The sequence below is a fragment of the Brachycentrus maculatus genome, unplaced genomic scaffold, assembly GCF_059751285.1.
Source record: "Brachycentrus maculatus isolate JH-2025_06_01 unplaced genomic scaffold, ASM5975128v1 h1tg000699l, whole genome shotgun sequence".
In the NCBI taxonomy this organism is placed as follows: Eukaryota; Metazoa; Arthropoda; class Insecta; order Trichoptera; family Brachycentridae; genus Brachycentrus; species Brachycentrus maculatus.
The window spans coordinates 1,706-15,102 of NW_028281431.1; the positions used below are offsets into that span (position 1 = coordinate 1,706).

Here is a 13,397-nt window from a genome sequence, read left to right on the forward strand (position 1 = left end):
AAACAATAGACAGCTATTTAGATAAATCAGAGAGACTTTTGTTGATCTCCAATTAACCAATTTAATATTCAAATTTTAGAGTTAGAGAAATTGTGTACTATCGCATAGGGAATCGTTTATTTTTTAGGAAAGATATTAGATCTTTTGCGTGAGACACTGAATTCGCAATTTGAGCACTATATTCAATTAGAATAATGCGTTATTTTTCATAATGCCAAGTTTTTTCCAATAATCTCAACTAAAAACTCTTGAAAAAACACATATTTATATAAAAATAAAGAGTTTTCAAGAAAATATTCAACAAACTCAACAATAAACTTGGGTCAAATACTCTTTTGCCTTCAATTCTTCATCTTCAATTCCAATCATCCCAATATGGCAATTATCTATATTGTCGAATAATCATTTTATTTGAGAATTAATGCCATGCTTCAAATATTTGAAGAAGCGCCTATTTTATAATAACTTTCATTCGTCACATCAACAACCATGAACGTACATTCTCATTTTATGTAGGGACCGAACATTGTTGCTGAATTCAAAGTCGTCCTAATTGGAGATGGCGGTATTGGCAAGACTACCTTTGTGAAGAGACACATTACTGGCTAATTCGAGAAGAAATATATTGCTACTCAAGGAGTTGAGGTTAGCTCCATCACTTTCTACACTAACCATGGACCCATTAAATTAGGCATTTGGGATACTGCTGGGCAATAGAAGCTAGGAGGACTAAGAGAAGGATACTACATTGGAGCCAATGCCGGTATTCTCATGTTCGATGTCACCACCAGAATTACATATAAGAATGTCCCTAAATGGTATAAGGATTTGACCAGAATCTGTGATAACATCCCCATTGTCCTCGTCGGAAACAAAGTCGACCAAAAAGACAGAAAGGTAAAGGCAAGACAAATCACTTTCCATCGCAAACGAAATCTCCAATACTTCGATATCTCCGCAAAATCGAACTACCAGTATGAAAAGCCATTCCTCTGGATCTTAAGAACTTTGGTTGGAGACCCCAACTTATATTTGGTTGAGGCTTTAGCTCTCAGGCCTCAATAAATTCAAATGGATGCTCAGCAAATTGAGGCACTCACAAGCGAGTGGAAGGAGGCTGAAAACCAGCCACTTCCTGATGAAGAAGATGAAGATTTCAAATGATTGATCACTGTCATTATTCATTTCTTAAAATAACTTATACAATAATAGCAATATACGCAATCTAGACTTCGGTCAATACGGGTCAGCCATTATATTAAGCAGATTAAAAAGCATAAGCATTAACATGAACATGAACATATACATAAACAAGTCATTCCTTCACAACAGAGTCCATTACTTTACTTTCAGCAGCCAACAACTTGATTTTCATCATTAATTTCTAAAATTATAAATGGCTTAGATTATACTATTTAATTTGTTCATCAATGTGTATGTTAAATTTGTCACTATTCTCTTTCATCCATAATAAGTATTGTTTATTCTCACTTTGTAGTAGCTTATCTTTAATTATTCGCAATGGCTTACCATTTGTCAAATGGAAATTTATTTAGTTTTGAATAACATGAAAGTATCCATATAAAGTGCTCGTATACCAAAATACATCGTATAAAAGAGGGAGGAATCGACCTTTGTTCTTTAGGAATTTCCATTGGATCCAAGAATTGATAACTAAAGAGCCGCCTAATATGGCAAAGGTCTTAAACTTGAAATCAGTTTCTAAAGAGTTGATAGTTTCGATGTGAGATTGCAGAATTGGCTCGTTTTATTTATTTAGCTCAAGAAATTGAATATATCGCATGTTATGGATCGCAGTGGAAGAGCTAAGCCTACAAAATAGCCTGATTGCTGCATTTTCGATTGTTTATTGCATTTAATAAACAAAAAAACAGATAAATTAGCTTTCGTTAAGATTAAGATCCAAATTGAATACAATTAAAATTAGTTATCACCATTCAACATGAGTGAAATAAAGATAGACACCATCGAGAAGAACTTCAGCTAGATTTTAGAGCTGGTTGGAGAGAAAGCCTTTGTGAATTGGTAAGCATTTTCACAGAGCAGTTCGGAAGTTGTGAGTACAATCGATGAATTGAACAGGAATATTTCTATCTTTCGGGAAATTCAGCATAAAAATTTCATACAAACCAGTACTTATGCGTTTATTTAGTGAGAAAACTTAAGAGTCTTGATTTGCCTGATCTTATAGGAGCGGTCAAAGGTAAGAAATTGCCGAAGGAAGCCTTGAGAGGAGTTTTGGGGAGGTTTAAACTTGGGGAAAACTAGAAGATTTAACTAATCGACTCGATAGATTCATTAAAATAAACTGCGACATCGGCCTTCGAGGAGTATCTGACAAAGAACACAAGTTTTGCTGAGGAAATCAAAAGATTCAACGAATTCATCAAAGCCAAAGTCAATTAATCGGGGTTTGTGCCCTAGAAGATTCCATAAATCAACATAAAGGCCACAGTCAAACTCGAAATCTCTGAAGAACTGGCCTCCAAACTGGCAAGTGACATCAAAATCTAGCATATCCCAAACTCAAACTATATCGGCCTGAAGACTTACAATCAAATTGTCGACAGCTCATTCACATTGATCAAATAAGAGTATCAGAGGCTCACAATCAATGCAAGGAAAGAGCAGAGAGCCAATTTAAAAGAATACCCAGCCTACCTAAAAACGATGAATGACTACCTCAACAACGGAGAGGCTTTGATAATTGAAGGCCAAGAGCTCATCGCCAAGAAACTGGGGCTTCCCGATAAGAATCTTGAAGCGAGCGAACTAGTGATGATGTAAAAAGGTCTAGGCAATCATATGCTCATGATCCAGACACAGCTCAGAGCCAAAGTTAAGTAACTATATTTCATCATGCAGATAGTGCATAACTCCAACCCAAGAAGTAACTCTGGCCTTAGCCAAGGAGATCATTGAGTATCAAACCGAAATGATCGGCCAGCAGACCGAAACCATTAAAAGTATTTTGGAAGGGCTTCCAAGAACTCAAGAAATCGTACAGACAATTCCGATGCTCCTTGCTTTAATCTTGAATGACTTGGTATTCGAGAAGTACGGTTATGAGGAAGAGGATTTTATGAAGAATGTTGGCGATTAGGCCATCGGCACGAATACAGATCTGATCAAGATCTTCAGATAGATGGAAATCGCAATTATAAAACTGATGCAGGAACTCGGAGTCATCCCGCCAGACGTCGGGAGGATGATGTAGCAATCTGCGGCACAGAGATCAAACAACCCCCAACAGCAGCCAATTGGCAACATGATGCCAGGGCTAATGACAGGGAACAACCCAATGGACATGCTTCAGATGCAGCAGATGCAACAAATGCAACAGATGTTCGGGAATCTGCAACTACCAAAGTGAATAATATCATTTCGATAAACTTGAAGTTATTATATATATCTAACTATTTGTCTACTATCTTAATACTCTGTCAGTGCTGTTAAAATTGTCAACAAGGCCAAAAAGCTCACTTCTGAACAAAGACCCATGAGCCAATACCTAATTAACATCGTTAACTGTTTTATTGTAATAATTAATCCCCGCAGATATCCAAAAACATATCGTTACAAATATAATATATTATTAGTTATGCTCTTCAAAATTATGTGCTGATTCGTATTAATACAGATAAAAAGGGTTAGTTGACTGATAAGTAATTCAATAATCAAAATTCACGGCAATGTTCTGCAATTCCCTTTTTGCGTTTGAGCGAAGGAATCAAAATTATAGAAAAATAAAAAATGTCACAGCTTCAAAATGCCGCGAACCCTCTCAAAAGAGAGAGGATTTCATAAAACAATCGAAAGTCAGTTCTTTTAAGTCATATCGGCCTGAAACATAAAATAAATCAGCAGTGCAGTCCATGTTCGCAACAACGAACAACCGACCTTTGACATCCTAAAATCACAGCAGAACAAATAAAACAGCTTAAACGAGAGCACCAAAAGGCAACCCAAGAAAAAACATATTATGGAGGCCATAAACAGCGAACCACTCAGACCGAGTGAACTAAACTGATGCCGAACTCGTGAAATCGTTTTTACGTTAATGATTTATCCGTTCCCTCCCTTATTACTTTCGACATGCAATTTCAACTTTATATTCATACGAAAACAGAAAAAATCGTAATCAAAGCCAATTCCATATAATCATTAATTCAAATCATACAGACTTTTTCAGCCTTTGTTCATATACACTAAAAAATGCAAAAAAAGTAAGTTTGAATTTATAGTTTTGTGGTAAATCAATCATCAGGAAACACACCTGAGCTCTACATTGTCGACTGTGACTCCTAAGTGATCTGATACTCCTGATCCACGGATTTAGAGTCTGTTCTGTCCTTTTGTTCCTTTTACAACGACCCTGAATGTGTTCATTTATAAATTAGTAGCAAGGGTGTTCAACACATTTACATTGTTAAAAGCGACTATGATTCCATTGCTATGTAATTTTGTGCAAACTCTTGCAACCCATTGCAGAGATAGCTGATAATCGCCATCATCCGGAAGCTCAAAAGTGCTGACATAGTTCGCATTCCCAGAAGCATCAAGTTCTATGACTTGATTGCCTACGGGCCATTTTTTGTTATATACGGTTCCATAGCCTATTTATCCTTGTCTGACTGACCAGCCTAGAAAGTCATTTGTAAATATCCATAGGCGTTTAGAAAGCCTTGGCTGCTCAAAATCTCCATTCACAATATAATTTATGTTTCGATTGCAGACTGGTTTCGGTGGCTGTGCAGGAAGAGTCGGCTGAGTAGGTTAAATTGGTCGAGTAGGTTGCGTTGGTTGAGTTGGTCGAGTCGGTTGAGATGGTAAAAACTGGTTGATGATAGTGGTAGAATTGTTTAAGGGAAGAAGATTAGGTAAAGGAGAGGCCAAAGTAGTAATAAAGGTACTGCTAATAACGACTTATGAAAGACCTCTGATATCAAAGCTGAGAAGAACGTTTGCAATAAGAGTAATTCTGTTTGAGATATCGTTCACTGTCAATCTGATAGGGTATCTTCCTGGTGCAACATTCGTTGGGACAAAGAGTCCCTAAGGGCTTTTTCTCCAAGTAGCGGGCTGGCCATCAAAATCATATTGGTAGGTTCCTGAGCCTCTTTCGGCAACGAATTTCAACAAATAGAAGTCGTTCACTCTTTACACTGTTGTTCTGGCGGGATTTAAGAACAATTGAGGAGCAGATGGGTTCTGTGGGAGTGTTGGGTTCTGAGTTGTGGGACTAGTATTTTGCCTTTCAATCACGATTTCCAACGTTCCTGTATTGCTGATTTGAACTATAATGTCTGCAGTCAGAGTGGTCCTGTTTGGGATATCGTTCACTGTCAATCTGACAGGGTATCTTCCTGGCGCAACATTCGTTGGGACGAAGAGTCCCTAAGGGCTTTTTCTCCAAGTAGCGGGCTGTCCATCAAAATCATATTGGTAGGTTCCTGAGCCTCTTTCGGCAACGAATTTCAACAAATAGAAGTCGTTCACTCTTTACACTGTTGTTCTGGCGGGATTTAAGAACAATTGAGGAGCAGATGGGTTCTGTGGGAGTGTTGGGTTCTGAGTTGTGGGACTAGTATTTTGCCTTTCAATCACGATTTCCAACGTTCCTGTATTGCTGATTTGAACTATAATGTCTGCAGTCAGAGTGGTCCTGTTTGGGATATCGTTCACTGTCAATCTGACAGGGTATCTTCCTGGCGCAACATTCGTTGGGACGAAGAGTCCCTAAGGGCTTTTTCTCCAAGTAGCGGGCTGGCCATCAAAATCATATTGGTAGGTTCCTGAGCCTCTTTCGGCAACGAATTTCAACAAATAGAAGTCATTCACTCTTTACACTGTTGTTCTGGCGGGATTTAAGAACAATTGAGGAGCAGATGGGTTCTGTGGGAGTGTTGGGTTCAGTGTGATTGTGGGGTTCTCAGTCGTTGGACTGCCACTTTGCCTTTCAATCACGATTTCCAAGGTACCTGTATTGCTGATTCGAACACTAATGTCTGCAATTAGACTGGTCCTGTTTGGGATATCGTTCACTGTCATTCTGACAGGATATGTGCCTGGTGCAACATTCGTTGGAACAAAGAGTCCCTCAGGGCCTTTCCTCCAAGTCGTAGGCTGACCAATGAAATCGAACTGGTAGGTTCCTGAACCTCCTTCAGCAACAAATTTCAACAAATAGAAATCGTTCACCCTTTACACTGTTGTTCGAGCAGGATTCAAAAATAATTGTGGAGCAGATGGGTTCAGTGTGATTGTGGGGTTCTGAGTTGTTGGGTTCAGCGTGATTGTGGGGTTCTGGGTTGTTGGATTTTGAGTTGTGGGGTTCTGAGTTGTTGGGTTCTGTGGGAGTGTTGGGTTCTGAGTTGTGGGACTGGTATTTTGCCTTTCAATCACGGTTTCCAACGTTCCTGTATTGCTGATTTGAACTATAATGTCTGCAGTCAGAGTGGTCCTGTTTGGGATATCGTTCACTGTCAATCTGATAGGGTATCTTCCTGGTGCAACATTCGTTGGGACAAAGAGTCCCTAAGGGCTTTTTCTCCAAGTAGCGGGCTGGCCATCAAAATCATATTGGTAGGTTCCTGAGCCTCTTTCGGCAACGAATTTCAACAAATAGAAGTCATTCACTCTTTACACTGTTGTTCTGGCGGGATTTAAGAACAATTGAGGAGCAGATGGGTTCTGTGGGAGTGTTGGGTTCAGTGTGATTGTGGGGTTCTCAGTCGTTGGACTGCCACTTTGCCTTTCAATCACGATTTCCAACGTTCCTGTATTGCTGATTCGAACTATAATGTCTGCAGTCAGAGTGGTCCTGTTTGGGATATCGTTCACTGTCAATCTGACAGGGTATCTTCCTGGCGCAACATTCGTTGGGACGAAGAGTCCCTAAGGGCTTTTTCTCCAAGTAGCGGGCTGTCCATCAAAATCATATTGGTAGGTTCCTGAGCCTCTTTCGGCAACGAATTTCAACAAATAGAAGTCGTTCACTCTTTACACTGTTGTTCTGGCGGGATTTAAGAACAATTGAGGAGCAGATGGGTTCTGTGGGAGTGTTGGGTTCTGAGTTGTGGGACTAGCATTTTGCCTTTCAATCACGATTTCCAACGTTCCTGTATTGCTGATTCGAACTATAATGTCTGCAGTCAGAGTGGTCCTGTTTGGGATATCGTTCACTGTCAATCTGACAGGGTATCTTCCTGGCGCAACATTCGTTGTGACGAAGAGTCCCTAAGGGCTTTTTCTCCAAGTAGCGGGCTGGCCATCAAAATCATATTGGTAGGTTCCTGAGCCTCTTTCGGCAACGAATTTCAACAAATAGAAGTCATTCACTCTTTACACTGTTGTTCTGGCGGGATTTAAGAACAATTGAGGAGCAGATGGGTTCTGTGGGAGTGTTGGGTTCTGAGTTGTGGGACTAGTATTTTGCCTTTCAATCACGATTTCCAACGTTCCTGTATTGCTGATTTGAACTATAATGTCTGCAGTCAGAGTGGTCCTGTTTGGGATATCGTTCACTGTCAATCTGACAGGGTATCTTCCTGGCGCAACATTCGTTGGGACGAAGAGTCCCTAAGGGCTTTTTCTCCAAGTAGCGGGCTGTCCATCAAAATCATATTGGTAGGTTCCTGAGCCTCTTTCGGCAACGAATTTCAACAAATAGAAGTCGTTCACTCTTTACACTGTTGTTCTGGCGGGATTTAAGAACAATTGAGGAGCAGATGGGTTCTGTGGGAGTGTTGGGTTCTGAGTTGTGGGACTAGTATTTTGCCTTTCAATCACGATTTCCAACGTTCCTGTATTGCTGATTTGAACTATAATGTCTGCAGTCAGAGTGGTCCTGTTTGGGATATCGTTCACTGTCAATCTGACAGGGTATCTTCCTGGCGCAACATTCGTTGGGACGAAGAGTCCCTAAGGGCTTTTTCTCCAAGTAGCGGGCTGGCCATCAAAATCATATTGGTAGGTTCCTGAGCCTCTTTCGGCAACGAATTTCAACAAATAGAAGTCATTCACTCTTTACACTGTTGTTCTGGCGGGATTTAAGAACAATTGAGGAGCAGATGGGTTCTGTGGGAGTGTTGGGTTCAGTGTGATTGTGGGGTTCTCAGTCGTTGGACTGCCACTTTGCCTTTCAATCACGATTTCCAAGGTACCTATATTGCTGATTCGAACACTAATGTCTGCAATTAGACTGGTCCTGTTTGGGATATCGTTCACTGTCATTCTGACAGGATATGTGCCTGGTGCAACATTCGTTGGAACAAAGAGTCCCTCAGGGCCTTTCCTCCAAGTCGTAGGCTGACCAATGAAATCGAACTGGTAGGTTCCTGAACCTCCTTCAGCAACAAATTTCAACAAATAGAAATCGTTCACCCTTTACACTGTTGTTCGAGCAGGATTCAAAAATAATTGTGGAGCAGATGGGTTCAGTGTGATTGTGGGGTTCTGAGTTGTTGGGTTCAGCGTGATTGTGGGGTTCTGGGTTGTTGGATTTTGAGTTGTGGGGTTCTGAGTTGTTGGGTTCTGTGGGAGTGTTGGGTTCTGAGTTGTGGGACTGGTATTTTGCCTTTCAATCACGGTTTCCAACGTTCCTGTATTGCTGATTTGAACTATAATGTCTGCAGTCAGAGTGGTCCTGTTTGGGATATCGTTCACTGTCAATCTGACAGGGTATCTTCCTGGCGCAACATTCGTTGGGACAAAGAGTCCCTAAGGGCTTTTTCTCCAAGTAGCGGGCTGGCCATCAAAATCATATTGGTAGGTTCCTGAGCCTCTTTCGGCAACGAATTTCAACAAATAGAAGTCATTCACTCTTTACACTGTTGTTCTGGCGGGATTTAAGAACAATTGAGGAGCAGATGGGTTCTGTGGGAGTGTTGGGTTCAGTGTGATTGTGGGGTTCTCAGTCGTTGGACTGCCACTTTGCCTTTCAATCACGATTTCCAAGGTACCTGTATTGCTGATTCGAACACTAATGTCTGCAATTAGACTGGTCCTGTTTGGGATATCGTTCACTGTCATTCTGACAGGATATGTGCCTGGTGCAACATTCGTTGGAACAAAGAGTCCCTCAGGGCCTTTCCTCCAAGTCGTAGGCTGACCAATGAAATCGAACTGGTAGGTTCCTGAACCTCCTTCAGCAACAAATTTCAACAAATAGAAATCGTTCACCCTTTACACTGTTGTTCGAGCAGGATTCAAAAATAATTGTGGAGCAGATGGGTTCAGTGTGATTGTGGGGTTCTGAGTTGTTGGGTTCAGCGTGATTGTGGGGTTCTGGGTTGTTGGATTTTGAGTTGTGGGGTTCTGAGTTGTGTGGGTTCTGTGGGAGTGTTGGGTTCTGAGTTGTGGGACTGGTATTTTGCCTTTCAATCACGGTTTCCAACGTTCCTGTATTGCTGATTTGAACTATAATGTCTGCAGTCAGAGTGGTCCTGTTTGGGATATCGTTCACTGTCAATCTGATAGGGTATCTTCCTGGTGCAACATTCGTTGGGACAAAGAGTCCCTAAGGGCTTTTTCTCCAAGTAGCGGGCTGGCCATCAAAATCATATTGGTAGGTTCCTGAGCCTCTTTCGGCAACGAATTTCAACAAATAGAAGTCATTCACTCTTTACACTGTTGTTCTGGCGGGATTTAAGAACAATTGAGGAGCAGATGGGTTCTGTGGGAGTGTTGGGTTCAGTGTGATTGTGGGGTTCTCAGTCGTTGGACTGCCACTTTGCCTTTCAATCACGATTTCCAAGGTACCTGTATTGCTGATTCGAACACTAATGTCTGCAATTAGACTGGTCCTGTTTGGGATATCGTTCACTGTCATTCTGACAGGATATGTGCCTGGTGCAACATTCGTTGGAACAAAGAGTCCCTCAGGGCCTTTCCTCCAAGTCGTAGGCTGACCAATGAAATCGAACTGGTAGGTTCCTGAACCTCCTTCAGCAACAAATTTCAACAAATAGAAATCGTTCACCCTTTACACTGTTGTTCGAGCAGGATTCAAAAATAATTGTGGAGCAGATGGGTTCAGTGTGATTGTGGGGTTCTGAGTTGTTGGGCTCAGCGTGATTGTGGGGTTCTGGGCTGTTGGATTCTGAGTTGTGGGGTTCTGAGTTGTTGGGTTCAGTGTGATTGTGGGGTTCTGAGTCGTGGGACCACCGCATTGCCTTTCAATCACGATTTCCAACGTTCCTGTATTGCTGATTTGAACTATAATGTCTGCAGTCAAAGTAGTCCTGTTTGGGATATCATTCACTGTCAATCTGACGGGGTATCTTCCTGGCGCAACATTCGTTGGAACAAACAGTCCTTCAGGGCCTTTTCTCCAAGTCGCAGGCATACCATTGAAATCGAACTGATAGTTTCCTGAGCCTCCTTCAACAATGAATTTCAACAAATAGAAGTCGTTTACCCTTTATACTACAGTCTTATCTGGGTTTATATATAACCTGTTTTCCGCATTTTAATTGACAATTTCTACAGCATTTCTTCTTTGTGAAAAAGTATATGTCGAGTCTTCTCCGCCTCCTACGATATAGATTTTAATCAGTTGGTTATCGAATACATGGACAATAACATATAAGTCGGTTTTTGAATTATCTTGAAGATTAAGCATAGAAACTTTGACTTGATATCGATCCTTTTGGACATTTGCAGGAATGACAAGCCCATCAGCGCTTTTTGACCAAGCCTTGGGATAATCTTAGAAATCAAACCTTTATCTCCCTGATCCTCCTTCACGACTCAACTTAAGTTCAAAGAATTCATTTCCTTATCTTGTGAGGAAACTAAGAGAAGGGCGAATCGTCACTCTCGATGTTGCAGGAAAGATAGATGTTGCCCTTGTTGGTTGGGTAAGCAAGTTTTGGCCAAATGCCAAAGCTAAGACGATAAACAAAACGAAAAGCTTGTTTCTCATGAATTTCTTAATTATAGAAAAGAAAAATTAAACCTGATTTCTATTTTAATTATACAAAAATCGAACTATTTGATTTTGAAGGCAAACAAAACATCGTTTGAAATAGTGAAATGTAAGATATACTTTGGACAATTTGCTCACAATAAGTCAAAATAAAAGAAAGAAGGTTGGTTTGTTTTAAAAATAATTGAATTTTTATTGCTTAGTCTTTAAATTTCATTCCCAAATTCGATCATTTTTAAATATTCAAAGGCATAATTGAATAAAAGAGATGCTGAAACATAAAAATTGATAAGGATAAGCTTATCACATTGCCTGATCATATGATGATGTCGATATTTATACCATGAACTTATGCAAAGCATCATCTTAGCTCCATCATGAACAATATATATCAAAGCATAAAGACAAATGCAATGCTCAAACATGAAATATATCTGAATTGATCAGAAAACTGATCAGCCTTTGACAAAGAAATTTAAATTGCATATATACATTTGCCAATGCGGCCGTAGTAATCCTGAAATCCTGAAATAAATCTCAATAATATTCAAATCACCACATTGAATTATAAATAGCCTACAGTTATATAATCTTAACTCACAAGGCAATGTCATAAATAAAATAATCATCCACACGAATAACTCAAATAAACAGCCATAAGCCATTTGTCCTCTAAAATTAATTCCATCCGTTAGATCTTTCCGCGAATGATTTACTCGCAATCTATAAAAGATTCGATATTTCAAGTCGGGCAAATCGCAATCCCAAACAGTAACTACCTATTGAAACTATTGCCCAATTGATTTCATCATTAAAAGGCTGCAAGCCTTCACATATTCAAAAATGCATGTCACAAGCACTGATCAAATAATCACTAAGTTGGAATTAATTTTTGGCATTTTTGGACCAATAAAGCGAAGTGCGACATAAAATATTCGACTGGCTTTTACATGAAAAAGTAATCATAAAGTACAAATTCAAACAGTAGTATCCATTCAAGCAAAAAATCTAAAAGCACTTCTAAGAAATAACATACCTAAACTTCACAAAGCTTGGCAATGATTAATTGCTATTTGTTGTGGTGGATTTTAAGAAGATTTCACTAATAAATATTTCTGATGGGCAGTTCAAATAAATTGACACATACATGCAGAAGAACTAAGGGACTAAGAAATTAATAAAAGAGCAATAAGTATTGAATGAAGGTGATTAACTTTAACTCAAATCACAAATAAAAAAGAACTCACATCCAATCACAAAAGATAAACAAAAAACAATCAAAGGGACATTTAATAATAAAAGCACAATTATCTCCGAGAGAAATATTCATGTGAACTCAGATTTCAATGCTGGTAATTCTATGATGAGTGCCACCAACATTGATGATTAGGCCTATTATAAAAAATAGAGAAAGAATATTCATTCGATGTTCACAATATTCGCAGAACTGCCTTTATAGGAGGCTTGTGAAATTGCGGAGCTTGCCAGTGAAAGATTAAAGAATAGAAATATAAATGCAGCCTATGTTTCAAATATCCGGGACAAATATAGCAGCTTTGAAACTTAAAAAATTTAACAAAGAGTAACAGGGCAAATGTAGCTGAAACCTTTAGAAAAAGCCGTAAAAAAATTAAACTTAATGCATAAACAAAAGATGGAACTCTCCTACAATCCATATCAAATACCTGGTTCATCAAGAATTCAAAACCGCAACGAAACGCTAGTCCCAAACTCAAAAAAACTAGCATTCGAAAGAAAATAAAAAGAATACTTCATGTAATGCAGTTCATTAAAGTTCTGCCAATAGCTCAGTTGCATTGCCGTAATCTACTATAACATGGAAGTCTGTTTAATAAAGATCGCAAAAGAGTACAATAAAATAGTCCTACAAGTACAAGATAAAATGAAGGTATTACTCGAAAAAGACCATAAAAAGAACTAAGTGGTCTAGTCTATAGATTTCTACAAGCATCGCATAACAAACAAATGGTTTCTTATCGTCTTATTACGAGTTGAATATAAAAATGAAAACAAAAGTAGAAATGGTTCTGTGATAAAGGGATACGAAATTGTTATTAATGAGAATAGCAGTCGGATGAGTGAGGCTCCTTATAGGTTTACTACTTAGAGAAAGTAATAGTTTCTGATTAATCTTGGCGCCAATGAGATTATTTCAATTGTTACGCAATCTGAGTTTTGTATCTATGCAATTAGTCATGATGGCAAGTTTATAATATGTAAGTAGGATTACATTCTTAATGGCGAGTAGATGTGTTATTGGAGAATCGAAAGATAAGAAAGATTTAAGAATGTTAACGTTTCTTTATCTTGCATCGATGTCAGTGCTAACTCGAAGAAAGCATTAATTGGCACTATTAAAGGATCTCTTATAATTTATGACTTGTTTAGTCATCATTACAAAATTCAGAAGATTTGCTTGGATTCC

The 13,397-nt window shown here is 39.1% G+C and overlaps 1 protein-coding gene across 1 annotated transcript; it reads left to right on the forward strand.

The window, feature by feature from the left end:
• Positions 1-516: 516 nt before the first annotated feature.
• LOC148300525 (GTP-binding nuclear protein Ran-like) lies at positions 517-1,164 on the forward strand (the record flags this gene model as incomplete). Its single annotated transcript, XM_088274654.1, is given in 1 exon segment — positions 517-1,164. A coding segment is annotated over 1 exon segment (648 nt), but the record flags the coding sequence as incomplete, so codon positions are not given.
• Positions 1,165-13,397: the final 12,233 nt, after the last annotated feature.